The sequence below is a fragment of the Vidua macroura genome, chromosome 3, assembly GCF_024509145.1.
Source record: "Vidua macroura isolate BioBank_ID:100142 chromosome 3, ASM2450914v1, whole genome shotgun sequence".
Classification (NCBI taxonomy): domain Eukaryota; kingdom Metazoa; phylum Chordata; class Aves; order Passeriformes; family Viduidae; genus Vidua; species Vidua macroura.
In genome coordinates this window covers 74,541,711-74,556,746 of record NC_071573.1, presented here as the reverse complement: position 1 = coordinate 74,556,746, position 15,036 = coordinate 74,541,711, and the positions used below count along the sequence as shown (strand labels likewise).

The following is a 15,036-nucleotide window of genomic DNA, read 5'->3' as shown; positions in this document are numbered from 1 at the left end:
GCTCACCTTACTTTCATACCCCTCACCAGAGTCAATTCTAAATGAAGCTGCTTTACCTCATCCCCAATCCTGCACACTCCGGACCTCTGCAAAGGCAGCCCAAACCTGCCTCCACCCTCTCTGCCATTTCTTTTTCCCTGTGAGCTCAGCTGGAAGCTCCCTGTTCAGCCACACAGCCTCCTGCCACGTGTGTCTGACCTCACATGGAGAGGCTGTCATCAAAGATCAACCAGCTCTCCAGCCTTTCAGGGAAGTCACGTAGTATAACAACTGCTCATGTCATAAACACTTAACTGGGGATATTTCTGTTATAAATTCAAGCAAGAAAAGTTTCATGGTACCAATGACTTGTGGTTTTCATCAGTCAACACGGAAGTTACTAGCCCTCAACCTCAGGAGGAACATCACCCTATGTACTCACCTGAAATATCATCTGAAGAGTCCTCATCCTGTGGCCTGTTAGGCCTTTTGCTTCTCTTTGGCTTCTCAGGGTTCGTTCTTGATGGATCTTTCACCCGCATCTGTTGCTTACTACAAAAGACAAACAGAGGTTACTTTATTGTTTATTGAAATGTTTCACTGCATGTGGCATGTTTAAACTCTAAAAGCACAAAATCCAATCACACATTCGAACATCACAAACACAGTTTTAGGCTTGGTCTAATGTCAGCTATTGTGTAACAAGGAGTATGAATGTGTCAGGAATGAAGTCTTAGAAATGTCACAACACCAGTTAGACTACAGGACACTATGAATTGTAGCTGTAGGAAAATGGGACACATGCACACTCACTTCTAGGCATTGGTGTTAAATATTTGAGGTATTGAGATTTTCTTTATTTTTGTTATTGCAAAGTAAGTTATTACAACCACAACATACCAGAAAAACTTCATCAAAATAAATGTTTCTCTTCCTTAACATATATCCCTCATGAAAGGTTTCAGTCATTATTTACCCTTGGCACATTCCTTAAAGGTTTTTGAGCAATTTCAAACAGTGTAAGAAAATAAAAGTCTTCCAAATCTGATTAAAGTGTTCTATCCTACAAGGGATGACTGACTGGAGTGCAAACTGATCCCTCTATTCAACATTGGAGAATCCATAAAGATTAAGTCTCTCATAGGAAATTTGTGTCATTAATCAAGAAGTCCTATGAGGAACAGAATTAAAGCATAGATGTTTGCCAGTAAACTTTAAAAAAATCATTAAAGATTTCAGCACACCAGTCATTTAATCAAAATCCAAATGTGAATCCACTGAAGGACTGTAGTTGTGCACCATACAGACAGCTGCCAGGGCTTAGATTTACAGTTTGTCTTTTAACAATGTGGTTCATAAAAACAGATTTTTGTTTTCACATACAAAACATATGAATGTAAAATAGTCAAATACTCATACACTGCAAACATGTGAGCCATTCTGTTCAGAAATAAAATGACATCTTGTTGTGTACCAGAAACAGGCTAGTAATGTCACCTGAGCCACCAAGACCAAAGATTTTCAACTGTGCTACTGCATTTAGGTATAGGAAACCTCTAAAATGCCCTACATTAGGGAATAGTAAAAGGTATATTCTTACTACAGATCAGTTAGTTAAGTTTGACAAAGTTTAACAAGTTTGTCTACTTAAGCTTTTTTAATCTTTTCTGTATATGCACTTAGACCTTTGTATTACTGAAGCTCTGAGAGACACAGGAATCAACCAGTATATTGAATTCAATATTCCCTCTCCTTACTTATCCACTGAGCCAATCACCAGAACAGTCATTAATACTGATATTAGAGCACCACCACCACTGATACCTGAACAGCCTTCCCTGAAGCAAAGCAGGCAATCTGTACCACAGAGTTCCTGTTCCAAGTTCTACACATTTGGATAAACGTCCCTGCATCTGCCCTACCTCCCACACACTCTTAGTGCTAGAGGTTTTCTGCATTAACCTACCCATGAGAGATTTGTTTTGGACAAGTCAAATTTTTGTAGAGTATAAAAGAAATCTTTACTCACTGCTTCCTTGCATCAACAGCTTCATACCTCAAGCCTTCAAAACACAGCACTTTTTTTTTTACAAAATGCTACATTTACACAGAAATTAGCTTATACTATATTAAATGCCACGATGTTCCTAAATTACAGATCTCAAATTTTCCTATACTTATAGTTACAAAGCCTAGACATGCAAGTGAACGGTGCCACTGAATTCAGCTTTGCTGATCTCATGGATTTGCAATTCCTGTTCATACAGTAAGAAAGGTCTAAATATTCCAGCTCCTGACTATATATTTTCAACAGATGTCCATCTAATGTCCATCAATATGTCTAATGTCCATCAAAAGCCATGCAACCTGGCATCCCTAGAACATGAGGAGGCTCAAACAACTTCAACTGTGTCTTTCTGCCTTGGCAGCTTCTCATACATACCCAAGTTTCTTGTGAAACTACCATCACCATCACCACTTGTCACACTGCCACTGAACTGAGCACAAGCTTCATCAAGACATTGATGAATAGAGGGCCTATAGAGCTGCTGTGAGAAAACACAAGACCTTCCACTAAATTATGCAAAGAGTCAATAGCAAAGACAGCAAAAATGTCCTCCCTAAAGGAACAGAGTTGGGTTTAGGTGATTCGACATTGACATAAACAGTCTATGAGTTCACTTCAGCATAACAATTTTGATCTCTTTGGACAGATTATGTAAGACTGTCCAAAGCACAGACTTCACTCCAGTGAAAGTCATCTTCCTATCAGTACACTTAGAGAGCTCCAATAAATAATTGTGGGCCCAACCAGCTGAAATACAAGCAAGTCTTTCCCACGTGTGAAATCCTGCAGCCCACAGCACAGGTGATATGACCTGGATCAGGGAAAACACAGCCCACTGCTGGACCCATATCCTAGGGACCCTCAGGACAAGGGGAAAAACAGTGCCAGCTGATACCCACAATGACTGAAAGCATGGTACTTCAAGCCCAACCTAATCAGCATGGCATTAGAAATGAACACTGGCATAAGAAGCTGCACTCACATTGCACAGCCCAGACACTTTTCAGTCTCCTTTCACTAAGAGCAGGCAGAGGAAAAGACAACACGGACCATTAGATTAATTACTTTTCATGGACATACACACAGACAGACATCCATCAGACAATGGTTACTGACCTGTGAGCTCTTGGAAAAACCAGAACATATCAAGGACTTAGACAGCCAGGGTTTGTGCCTGATTTTGAAAAGCACAAAAGTGTGATGGAAGGGTAAGAGCAACGAACTACTGCACATGATCTACAATGCAAGTGTATACGGAGTACTGCCTGCCCTTTTCCAGTACATTCAGGGACTGAAAACATTACAAATTAAAGACCCCATTTGATAAAAACATGATCAACATCAATCAACATAATTTCAAAATCAGAATGTTTATTCCAGGAATTTGATTATTATATTTGAGTTAAACGAGGAAGAAATTTAGGATGCTTCAGAAATAACCTCTCAAAAATATTTCAGTTTATGGGAAATAAAAGATTTGAGATTTTATTGGAATGAAAGTCCTGAACAAAGAGACTCAAGAAAGCATAAAATATAGCTAAGAAAAAAACAAAAGGGGTGCTCTATAACTTATTGTTGGCCATAGGCACAAGCCATTCAAGACAAGCAGGCAAAAGAGAAAAGAACAATTAAGACAAAATCAACTTGACACACTGAAGATTAAAAACCATGGAAGTATTCCCATTATTTGCTTCTTTCCAACCCATTCTCATATTTTTTTTAATATGTGCAATGAGAATTTTCTGTCTACAGCCACCAACTATGGAGTATCCGAAAGGGGACAGACTCTCCTTTTCCGATGCAAAAAGAGGTCACCACATGTCTTCACTTGAAGATTTCTTTTGTGATGAAAAACAAATATATTTAAGCTTTTAATTTCATACACACAAAATCAAGTCATGGTGCACACGATATTTGGCTAATGAACCTGACAAATAAAAAGACATGGATTTTTGTGGTAGAAAACCTGAGTTTAGAGGGTATGTTAGCTCTACCCTCATCTCTACTTGGCACACAGTAAAAATCCTAAGTAGAAATTATGCAGTTTCCTTGGGAAAAAAAAACAAAAAAATATAAGAAGTTAGATTAAAAAACCCTAAACCTTTTCCTTTTAAAAAATCATTTTGTACAAAACTAAGAACTATCCCTTGCCAAACATGTTGAGATTCTTTGAGCTCAGTATACAAGAGTTTGAAGTGTAATCATCACCATCACTACCTATTCTCAGTTGACTTCTTACTTCTTAAAAGACTCCTAATGTCAATCTTCCTACAAAAAGCTGATTAAGATCAAAACCTCCTTACTCAACTGCTCATTTCCACCATTCTAGAAAGAGCAAACCACTTCAAAAGCAGCAGAACAATCTGCCTATCTAATTTTAAAAGCTTCAGTTTTGACAGAGTGCCAAAAATCAATTTGCTGAATTTGTTAATTTAAATCTATGGTGTGCCTAGGCTATTTTAAATTTAAGATATGCCTGATATAGTCTATATTTAACAGCATTAATATTCCTATATTTAGAAAATTACCTTCTTCATAAAGTATATATTTAGATACTTACAAGAGTTGAATGTTGTTTCCAAAATAAGTAACTGCTATTTTTTTAAAAATTTACATTTTACAGTAATTCAGTAGAGCTAAGACAAATAAAAATTAAAGGTTAGTATGAACTAAAAATCCCTTTTCCTTGGGAAACTAAACCAACCCAACCCAACCAACCAAGTCATTCCTCATAATATTTTTATGCCAGAGAGTTGGAGAAGCAAACTGTCTTCACTGTCAGCACTTCCCAAAACCTTTTCCCATCTTACCATCTTGCACTTCTCACTTGGAAGATGTCTGGATGTCCTAGAATGTCTACAGTTTCCTTACTAAATGTTGAAATGTGTCACCTTAGTGAGTCTTCCTATGCTGTGCCTTCACCATGATGCTTATAAGAAACACTGACCAGGCCACCAGTATGTTAGAAAAATAACCTGCTGCACTGATTAATATCATATCACTGCTTCCATCTGCCTAGATCCACTTTTCCCCTCCTCTTATAATTAGGGTGCAAGCTCTTTCAGACAAGTGCCACATTTTTGTTCTTATCTGTGTAATACCTATTACAATATTTTCTGATTCTTGATTAACTAGGAGGATTACAGTTGCATTACTAGAATGCAAACAAGATAAAAATTATGCAAATCTCACCAGCCTATCGAAGCATACTGACCCTGTGAAATGTAGCTGAGTGAGTCTACAGAAAATCTCCAGGTACTATTTTGGATATGGGCAATACTCTCCCCATTAGGATTGTCCATTAGCTGTGAAACCAGTATTGTTAATTATTTCATCAATGAGCACCTGAATGCAAAGAAGCTGGGGCAAATACATTTACCTCAATCCCTTAATTCATCTGAGGTAGCCTAAATTCCAGCTGTCTCACTACTTGTCAAACTTTCAAGTTAAAATTGTATCATTTTATGTTGTTAATGCAAAGAAAAACCTGTGTCACACTGAAAGGGCAGAGCACACACTGAATACTGGGAAAAATTAGCATTTTCATGTGACTTAACAGAACTGTCCAGCTGTAAAGAGCAGCCTTGCACCAAAAGGGCAAAGGAACAGCACAGATGTGCAGACTAAGTCCAAAGATGCTTCGGAACACATCTGTGAAAGGTCCCTGTATGGATCAGTAATGCCAGATCCTCCGCAGAACTGATACATGTTTTGATGTAAGCCGCAAGTTGATACATTTCAGACGTTTCTTCCAAGCATTACCTGTGGCATTTTGCCTTGCTCACCACTAGACCAAGTGCCACCCAATCAAAAGAGGCACCACATCCATCACGGTCAGCAGCTGGGCAGTGTCACCCATCAGCAGGCCAGGAGGCTCAGCGCTCTGACAGCCACCAAAACCTTTGCGGAAAACAAGCCCCCGCTGCCTGCGAGAGCAGTAAAAGGACCAGAACTGCTGACTGGTAGTGGCAGCGAAGCTTCTTCCCCCGGAAAATGTCATCTGAAATTCTGAAAGCATCATCTCCGAGATTTCCTAGCCCAAAGGCACATCACACATCCTACACTGTCACTGGAGCTCAAACGCCAATCCTAACACTGTATTACAGTCCTAAAAAGGGTCAGACACTGATGTACTTTTGGAGCAAGGAGTGACACAGAGGCTTTGGACCGCTAGATACAACTTTCCAAGTGACACTAAAAATCTCATAGCCTCTCTCACTTTCAGTAATCCACTTCAGCCAGCTGCCCATGCTAAGCATGTTCTATCATCTTTCACGTTTGTATCCTCACAATCCCCCTCAACAATCCTCCTTCTAAAACCACCTGCCAGAGAAAAATTACTTCTAAGGATGAGGAGAAGCCAGATACGTCCAGAAACAAAACTGAAAAGACCCTCTAACTGGGTTTATGACTAGAGTATATTAAAGCTCTAAGTGGGTAAAAAGAGTAGCATTTTGATGACATTTTTTTTTGCTAGCATCTTACAGCAAAGTTTTATGGAAAATTTCAGATATACCTGGCAATATCCAGCCCCATAAAGCAAACTGCAATTTTTGTTTATGTTCTCTATCCCACATTAAATGTTTGGGGTTTTTTTAATAACATATCAAAAGGGAAAAACATCTAGGAAGATGCATGAGTGGTCCAACATAGGTATTTCTAGAAAATTCATCCTTAAAAAAAAAAAAACCACCTAAGTACAATAAAAAGAGCCGTGGCTTATAACTAATGATGTTAGCTTGCAAGGTAAAACTTTGTATGCGAAAAGGCAGTCAGATGACAGACTGTGCACTCCCATGATATAAACACCAACGTTACTGTACCATCACCACAGAAAATCTGAGGGCATAAGAACTGAAACAGCTGGAAAGTAACCAGTGAACTCACAGTACCTTGCCAGGATAACCATGTGCCAAAAACTGGGGAAAAAGCAATCCAAGATGTTGCAACAGAAAATAAAGGGCAATATGAGCAAAAGATGAACTTTGGAGAAATGCTCATTCTGTGAAGTCAAAGAAATAAAAAAGGAACTGTGGTTGAAGCATGTGTGTGAGAAAGAAGGCTGAAACCCACACAAGACTTTAGGCTAAGGCTCCTGCTGTACCTCTGCCTAAACAGCTGAGTTGGAGAACATAAATGGCTGCCCATAACCTCCCATCTATTCTGGAAGGGTGCTGTGGGAGTTGGTTAATCAGTGAGGGTAGAACAGATAATGCAGTAAGTTACTACTAGTTTGAGCTCTTTGAAAGTCCAAGTCTTGCCATCAAGAACAAAAAATGTAATTCCATTTTCTTCCTCCACACAGACTGCCCCAGTTCGCTTTGATGGCATGTCTGAAGCAGAACAACTTGTCCTCGATCTACAACTGATGCTCAAAACAGAACCCCTGAGACACTAGCTGCAGTTCTGTGAATCTCACAGAAATACAGCTACAGAGCACCAGTTCTTCAATATTTCATGAAGAAATCTGACAAAATATTTACAAATGTAGTAAACACGAGAACAATTTCGCAAAGGTATAATCTGCTTCAAGCTTGCACATGCTCGTGCCATTACTATGTTTCTGTTTTAAAAGTTAGAAAATGAGAGCAGAAAGAATCCTTTAAAGACAAGTCTGTTCTTTATGCTTGTAAGAGAGGATTATTTAATGGAGTTGGGAAATACTTGTAGTTAAAGATGACACGCAACTAGAATACAGTGCTACACCTGCAGCTCTTGGCATCTGCTTCTATGTTCTTGATGTCTTCATTCTACTGCACCTATGTTTAATATGCTGTTGTGCATATCCTTTCTAATAGTGCAAGTAGCAACACAGCTATAGCAAGGGCAGGACAAAGTCCTAAAGTAAAGGACATGACAGCAAAGAAAGAAAGGAAAAAAAAAAAAAAAAAAAAAAAAAAGGAATCAAATCAGATAATCCCAATAATAAACAAAACGTGGAGAGTTGCAGCTATGGGTCTAGAATACCACGTCTCAGGCCAACCGCGAGGACCGGCACCGGGCTGTCATTTAATCCGCGGGCACGGACCGATCGCCGCGCTTGAGGCCGCGGCGGCGGCAGCTGCAGACCGGCACACGCAGCGCGGAGCCGGGCGCCCACCGCAGCCCCGCGCCCTACGCCAAGTGACCGGGCCGTCCGTTCAACCCGGCCGCAGGCGCTGCTACCGACTGCTCTCAATCTGACACACAGAGAGACGCGCTGCGGCTCACGGAGGCGGCCCGGCGCTGCCCTTCTCATGTCGCGGCAGGGTTAACCCGCTCCACACCGACAGCGGGCGGCCGCCACCAGCAGCTCGTCGCCAGCGACCCAACACGAGCCGCACTCGGCCGCCAGCCCGGCGGCAGAGGCGCCGGACAGCGCTGCCTCGGGCGCCGCCGACAGCGGGGAGGGGCGGCCCGCCCGGCCCGAGGCCACGGAGGGGCAGAGCCCCTTCCCACCGCCCCCAGCCCGCGCCCCGCGCCCGCCCGGCCCCCCCCGGGACGCGGCTCCGCAGGCCGCGGGCCCGGCCGCCGCCGTGGCGGGGCCGATCGGCCCGGCCCGGCCCGAGGCTCGGGCCGCGGCGGAGGCTCCGCCACCCACCCCCGGCCGCGCAGGACGGGCCCGGCGCGGCCCCCGCGCTGTGCCGCCCGCCCCCTCCCCGCGCCCCGCACTCACGGAGCGGCGGGCGGCGGCGGGCGGCGGCGGCAGGAAGCGGCGGAGGAAGCTCCGCTCCGCTCCGCTCCGCCCCCGGCCTCGCCGCACCGCTCCCCGCCCCAGCCGCATCCCGGGCGGCTCCGCACGAGTGGCGGCGGGGTCGGTGCTGGCTCCGGGGCACAACGCGTCTCCCGGGTGGGAAGGGCGGTGGGGAAGCGGGGCTGCCCGGGAGCGCACCGGGGCCCAGAGGCAACAGGTAGCGACAGGTCTGGCTGCGGGGCACCCTGGAAACTCAGGGCAAAGGCTAGGGTGACCTTCACTTCTGAATTTTGCTGAAAGAGCTGGACACGCTGCGCTGGGTTTGTACCCGTGGGCAGCGCGCTGAGAGGAGGTTTGGCAGCGTGCAGCGCTGTGGAAAGTCGTGCCCAGAGGTTATGCAGCAGGGTCCGGACCCTGCGTGGATTTTCGAGGCAGCCACCGTGGGAGGGACTGGAAGGAGAACGGCATCAAATGTGCATAATCCCAACGAGGACAGGCAGAGTAAAGGATGTCCAGCACTCGAGGGAGGAGCTACTGGAAACTGGGTTGGGTGCCGCTGGGTTTGAGTGTGGGAGGGAGGTTGTACAGAACTGGAAAGTCAGGTGAAGAAGAGGTGAAATGGAGAGAGCCCCAAGAGGTGAAATGAAGGAAGCTGCTGAAGAGAAGTTGACTGAATGCAGCCATGAAGACAAAAGGGGAATTGAATGTGCTGCTTCCCACCTTTTCACCAAGCTGCGGGAGTTTGCTAAGCTTGATCTGTTCTGACCTCAAATTCTTTCAGTCTTTCACAAGACGGCTAGTGAGTGCTTCCTATTTCAGCAAACAAGCTAGTGTGTTCTCTTTTTTTTGTCATAGTATGATCCAGGGTCAAATCAAAACCATGAAAATGCTTCTTCCTGTGAATGTGCATTTCATATGACAAGTGTTCTGGTGCTTCACATGGAACGCTTTATGGTCCTTATGGTGATATATGCAGTAAGTATATTACAGATAAAATATACAGTAAAGTATACTTCAGAAGATAATTTCTAGAAGTAGTGTATTCTATCCTTTCCTTGTGGGAAATGGAAAATGCATTAAACCTCAATTTGTATATAGATATAGTTCTTCAGACAGACAATTTGCAAGTGCTTGTCAAGGAGGCCATATGGAGAGGCTGGCAGAAGGGCAGCTAGTGAACCAGTTATATGTGCCAAGTTCAATTAGTCACACTTTACAGTACCAAGAAATATTTTGTTCTTGTTTCGAGAAGGGAAACTCTAATTAGTAAAGATTCAAAAACCTATCTCTCAAAATGCATATTTTATGAAAAGATCCAGCATACCTGCTTTTAAAGACTAGAATTGCTGATATGTAACATATCTTTGAAGGTATGCAGTAAATACAGAATACTGATTGAAAATCAGTGTGGAACAGAAAGACCCTCATTTCTCCACTCACATACATCTTAGCCATTAGTCCTTGTGGCTAGAAGACTGACAGAATATTCAAAACTGAAACCAGGGATCATCAACTCATAGAATATCCTGAGCTGGAGGGGACATACAAAGTTCAAGTCCAACTCCTGACTGTGCACAGTACAGCCATAAGAATTACACACCATGTGCCTCAGAGTATTGTCCAAACACTTCTTGAAGTCTGGTGGGCCTGGGGCCATGACCACTTCCTTGAGGAGGCTGTTGCAGTGCCTGACCACCCTTTGGGTGAAGGTTTTCCTAATATCTAACTTAAGTCTCCTGTGATGCAGCTTCGTGCCATTCCCTCGCATCCGCTCATTGGTCACCAGAAAGGAGATCGGTGCCTGGACCACATCCCCTGTGGCTGTAAGGGGACAGTGACAGTGGTGAAAGCGGTGCAGGCCAGTGCTAAAATCACCTTTTCACCTCGGCGAAACACTCACAGGCTGGGGTTTTTAAAATTGGATTTGGCATCAAAAATCCTCATCTCTCTTTCATCTCCCAGCCTTTGGTACTTTCAGCCGTCTCCACGGTTTGGGTTGGCTGGTAGAATTTACCCTACCCAGGCAATGCAGGGTAAATGCTGGATGCGCCGAAGCCGGAGGCGGTGTCTGTGTGAGCTGGCAGGTGCCTCGCGCGGCCACCCCGGCGGCGCTCCCCGCTGCCCTGCGCGGGCCAGCGCCGGCCGAGGCTGCGGCCTCCTCCCCGCTGTGGAGAAGGCGGTGTCTCCTCCTCGCCGGCGGGGGCGGGCGACGGGGCTGGGCTGGGCCGGGCCGGGCCTGTCAGGGCGGCCGCCATCGCCGAGGGAGCCGGGATGGGGCTCGGGGGCTGGTGGCGGGCGGCGCGGGCCCTGCGGGCAGCGGGCGGCGGCTGGAGCCGGGCGGCAGCGCCCGGTGAGCGGGGGCGGGCGGGGATGGGTCTGCCCGGGGCGGCTGGGGACGAGCTTGGCCGGCGCCCTGGGACAGCCCCGTGTGGCTGCGTTTGGCGGCGCGGCCGCGCCCCGAGCGGGTCCCGCGGCCGCGCTGACCGGCTGTGCCTCCCCGCCAGGCCCCACCTGCCGCAGCCTCTGCGCCGCCGCGGCGCCCAGCCTCTCCTACCAGGAGCTCAAAGACTTGAAGAAGGCCAACGTCCTTCACATTGACGTGCGGGAGAGGTGGGAGATCGACAGGTTCGGAAAAATCCCGGAGTCCATCAACATACCGCGTAAGTTGTCAGTGCCGCTGTTTGCAGGCGTCGGGTGTTCCTGCTGGCTGGAATGGTCAAGTGGTGGTGACTGAGCAAGGAGGAACGCTGCTAAAAAGCTGCTGGCATGTAATGAGGCTGAACGTTCCCCCCAGAGGAGTTAGTAAGAAGTTTTGCAATGTGAACCTGTCTTTGGATGGAGAATAAACAATAGCTTGTTTTCTGTATTTCCCAGTGGGTGAATTAATGGAAGCTCTACAAATGGACCCAACGGAGTTCAAGGAGCAGTATAATCAAAAAATGCCATCCAAGTCAGACCCTGTGGTTTTCTCCTGTTTGGCAGGAACAAGGAGTAAACAAGCACTTGGTTTTGCCATGTCCTTGGGTTTCAGCAGGTAGGACTTTGTGTGTGAGGATGGGATTAATGCTGCTTCCCCCCATGAAGGTGAACACGTATTCACCTTGTGTGCAAGGGTAAAAATTTACATGTGGAATATGAACAAAACAATTGGTATTTTAGTTAAGCCACCTCCTCTTTTCTCCCCTGAACCTTGAAGGATGCCTTTGGGGGCTGCAGCAAAGTTAGGGGTACCACCCTCTGAAAGAACCCTCTAGCAGCTCTGCACATGTGCCGCTGGTGACACAAACTGTTGCAAGACCACGCTGCCAACTGAAGGCTCCTCCCTCTTAAGGCTCCCTTGCTGAGATGTTTCTTCCTTAAAGAGCTCCATAAGCACTAGTCCTGAGATGCAGGAAGAGTGTAAAAGTGGAGAACTGCTTGCTTTGGTAGTAGTACAATCTTAAACAGTTTAAGAAACCACACCCTTTATTGAACTGCAGTTCTACCTTTACAGTTCACTGTTGACAAAGGATGCCTTCACTTCCTGTAAAGCTTTGGATTATTTGCCAGGAGTAAAGCAGTGAAGGCAATAGCTGACAAAACAATGAGATGGTGATAGACTGAAATGCAGCATTTGCTTTGCAGAATTGTTAAACCTATCTCTGGAAGGTGCCTCACTGTCTGGAAGACTGCAGATAAAATTTAAGACATGGGTTATTTGCTCATGTTTTCACTGAACTGCAATTCAGGAACTGGAACATTCATATTAATTCTTGTCAAAAGTATCAAAGCATGTTCTTGTTTCAGAGTGAAAAATATCCTCCATTACCTGCTTTTCATTATGCCCAATTGAAGGTGTCCGTATTGTTTTGCATAGTGGATTTTTGTTTTACAGAGTTTAGTTTTGCACAGCTTGATATCAGAGCTGTAGAGCATACAGGTTTGCAAGGAAGTAAAGATCAGTGTGCAGGGTTTATTTGGTGACAGTATTAGACATAATAAATAGACGTGTAAATCTCCCACTGCTGTGAGTCTCTTCTCACTCTTTTCAAAAAGAACTGGCAACTGTTTCATTGATCCAGCTACTATTTCTTGCGTGATGCTTGAGCTCCAGCATGTCATTTGGAAGAGTTACAGAACTCACTGCATGGAAGCAGGCAGTATTAGAGCAAAAGGAATGTCCATCTGGCTCATTGAAGCTAGGTACAAGTGTATATGGTTGCAGAGAGTTTCTCTGTTTTCTCTTTATTTTAATCTGGTTTTTGTAGGGTTTTTCTTGTTTGTTTGTGGGGTTTTGGGTGTTTATTTTTTACTTTTGATTTCGGGGTTTTTTTGCTGTGTCCTCTTTGAGACAATATTAAGGACTCTTCTTGAGAAAGGTATCTTCTGCATATTTTCAGAGTTCAGCAGTATGCTGGTGGCTTTGATGACTGGGTAAAACATGAACCTCCAGAAAAGAAATGAAGATGACAGCCCCACCCCTTACTCTATCAAGGCTTCAGGATGGTTTGTAGGTTTCAGCAAACCACATGCATTCCACTTGCACAATAAAGCTCACTACTGGCTTCTTGTGTAAACGGACATTCACCTTCAAACAGCCTGTACATATCAACTGCTTGGTTTAAATTATGCCCAAAGACTATGACACAAACAGAAAACATTAAATTTGCTCAACCTTTCAACCTTTACTTTGGGTTATAGTTTCGGTGGATGCATGTGAAGAGAACCTAAGTGCAGATTATGTTTACTTTTTTTGTATGATGTAGTTTATGACTGTTTGAACTAATGATGACAGGACAAATAAAATTATTATTTCTCAAATACATGTGTTGGGTAGTTTGTTTAGAATAGTCCAACTGCAGATATTCTGGTATCAAGGGGTCAAGGGGAAAACAGAAACCTACTGCTGGCTGTGTTGTACCAGGCCTCACCAGGACTAACAATGCCTTTTGAAGATCATTAAGGTAAGACTGTATAGAGGATTTCAGGATTTAGTTAAATGTATAATTTGTCATGCTTAACTGTATTGATCAAGCCACAAAACTTCAGCATACAAATGAACAAAGCAAGGCACTCTAATCAACTAAGTCAGTACTTATGAGCAGCCAATCCTTCCTTTTGTAACAAAATTAACATTTCTTGGGAACATCTAAAACTACCTAAACACAAAAAATAAGTTATTCTGTGTTACACCAGATCTATCTAGCCCATTATTTTCTGTTTGGCAGAAATAGCTGAGGAAGAGCATAAAAACTGGATTAGTATGTAGTGGTACAATCTCCAGATTCCTCTCATTTACAACTCAAGAGTGCTTCAGGCTTTGCATGTCTTATTATATTTGGGTATTTGTAAATTTTCAAGAGAAACTCCCATCAGACACAGCAGTGATGAGAAATCTTTCCTTTTGTTGCTTCCCAACTTGCCATGTATTCATCAGCTGCTCTGGCTGCTTCTGTCAGAAGTGAGCAGTTGTCACCTATCAGTCTTCACACCACCTGTGATTTTTCTAGACCTACTGTCTTTTCTGAACTGAGGAGCTGTGGGTTAGTTTTTTTTATAATGGGAAAATTACTGCATACCTCTTTTTTCTTTTCCTTTTTTATTAATCGTGGTAGGTTTTTCCAAGATTTTTGCTCAAACTATTTGTAACTTACCAAATTAGATGATCCTTTCTAATTTGCCTTCCAAATGATGGGGTTTGAGTTAAATAACTTGTCTGATCCAGTTTGTTTCCTTTGGGATTTTTCTTTAAGTCTTTTTGGCTTAGATGGTTTGTGTTTGCTTTGACACTTCAGAGTCACCTGTTGCCATATAATCTGTGAAGAGTTTCAGCTACCTGTCTTTCAGTGAGAGACCACATTTTTATGCACCTCTCCTTTGACATGAAGCACAAGAAAGGTGATTTTTTCTGCACGCTTAGTAACAAGACTGTTGAATTCACATTATGTTCCATTTCCTGTTGTTCAAAATGACATTTTTTTAAAACTGTCTTCACTGAATCCAGCTCTTTTGACTGCACTTTATTGCCTTTCACTGTTCTTACTGGAATCAAAGCTGGTAAAATTAGCCTCCTCATCCCAGTAGAGAAATGCCTTAAGAAACTTCTAGGTACCATCAAGAAGTGCCTGACATTTTAGCTCCAAGATTTAGGTCTCATTGTGCTTTAGGTGTGAAGTAAAGTCTGCAAAGACTCTTCAGCAGCAGTGATTAAATCTTTTCTTAAGAAAAAATTTCATCACTCCAGCCAGAATTCTTCATTAATTCCCCAATTCCAAAACATGAATTTTCCTGGCAGATTACGTGGTATATGTGAGAAGACTGATGCTTACCTAAATAA

The 15,036-nt window shown here is 43.9% G+C and overlaps 2 protein-coding genes across 8 annotated transcripts in view; one reads left to right on the top strand and one right to left on the bottom strand.

The window, feature by feature from the left end:
* Positions 1–10,346, bottom strand: part of USP45 (ubiquitin specific peptidase 45) — a 50,250-nt gene extending 39,904 nt beyond the window's left edge. The window contains exons 1-2 of one of the 4 annotated variants that reach the window (XM_053973232.1): positions 10,321–10,346; positions 422–531 (exon numbers count right to left, since the gene is read on the bottom strand). In XM_053973232.1, coding sequence (XP_053829207.1) covers positions 422–521 — 100 coding nt within the window. In that variant the 5' untranslated portion in view covers positions 522–531; positions 10,321–10,346. Of the gene's footprint in view, positions 1–421; positions 532–8,235; positions 8,417–8,702; positions 8,780–10,320 lie in introns of those variants that run through there. The other 3 variants (XM_053973231.1, XM_053973230.1, XM_053973234.1) reach the window with 3 other exon arrangements.
* A 578-nt stretch (positions 10,347–10,924) lies between these two features.
* On the top strand, positions 10,925–13,520 carry TSTD3 (thiosulfate sulfurtransferase like domain containing 3). Of its 4 annotated transcripts, XM_053973241.1 has the most exons (5): positions 10,925–11,070; positions 11,225–11,380; positions 11,595–11,754; positions 12,756–12,902; positions 13,100–13,520. In XM_053973241.1, exons 1-5 carry the CDS (start codon positions 10,992–10,994, stop codon positions 13,161–13,163), a joined length of 606 nt encoding a protein of 201 aa, XP_053829216.1. In that variant the 5' UTR covers positions 10,925–10,991; the 3' UTR covers positions 13,164–13,520. The 4 variants fall into 4 exon arrangements, with proteins under 4 accessions (XP_053829216.1, XP_053829219.1, XP_053829217.1 ...); XM_053973244.1 differs by lacking the exons at positions 12,756–12,902; positions 13,100–13,520 and adding an exon at positions 12,345–12,749; XM_053973242.1 differs by lacking the exons at positions 12,756–12,902; positions 13,100–13,520 and adding an exon at positions 12,214–12,338.
* Positions 13,521–15,036: the final 1,516 nt, after the last annotated feature.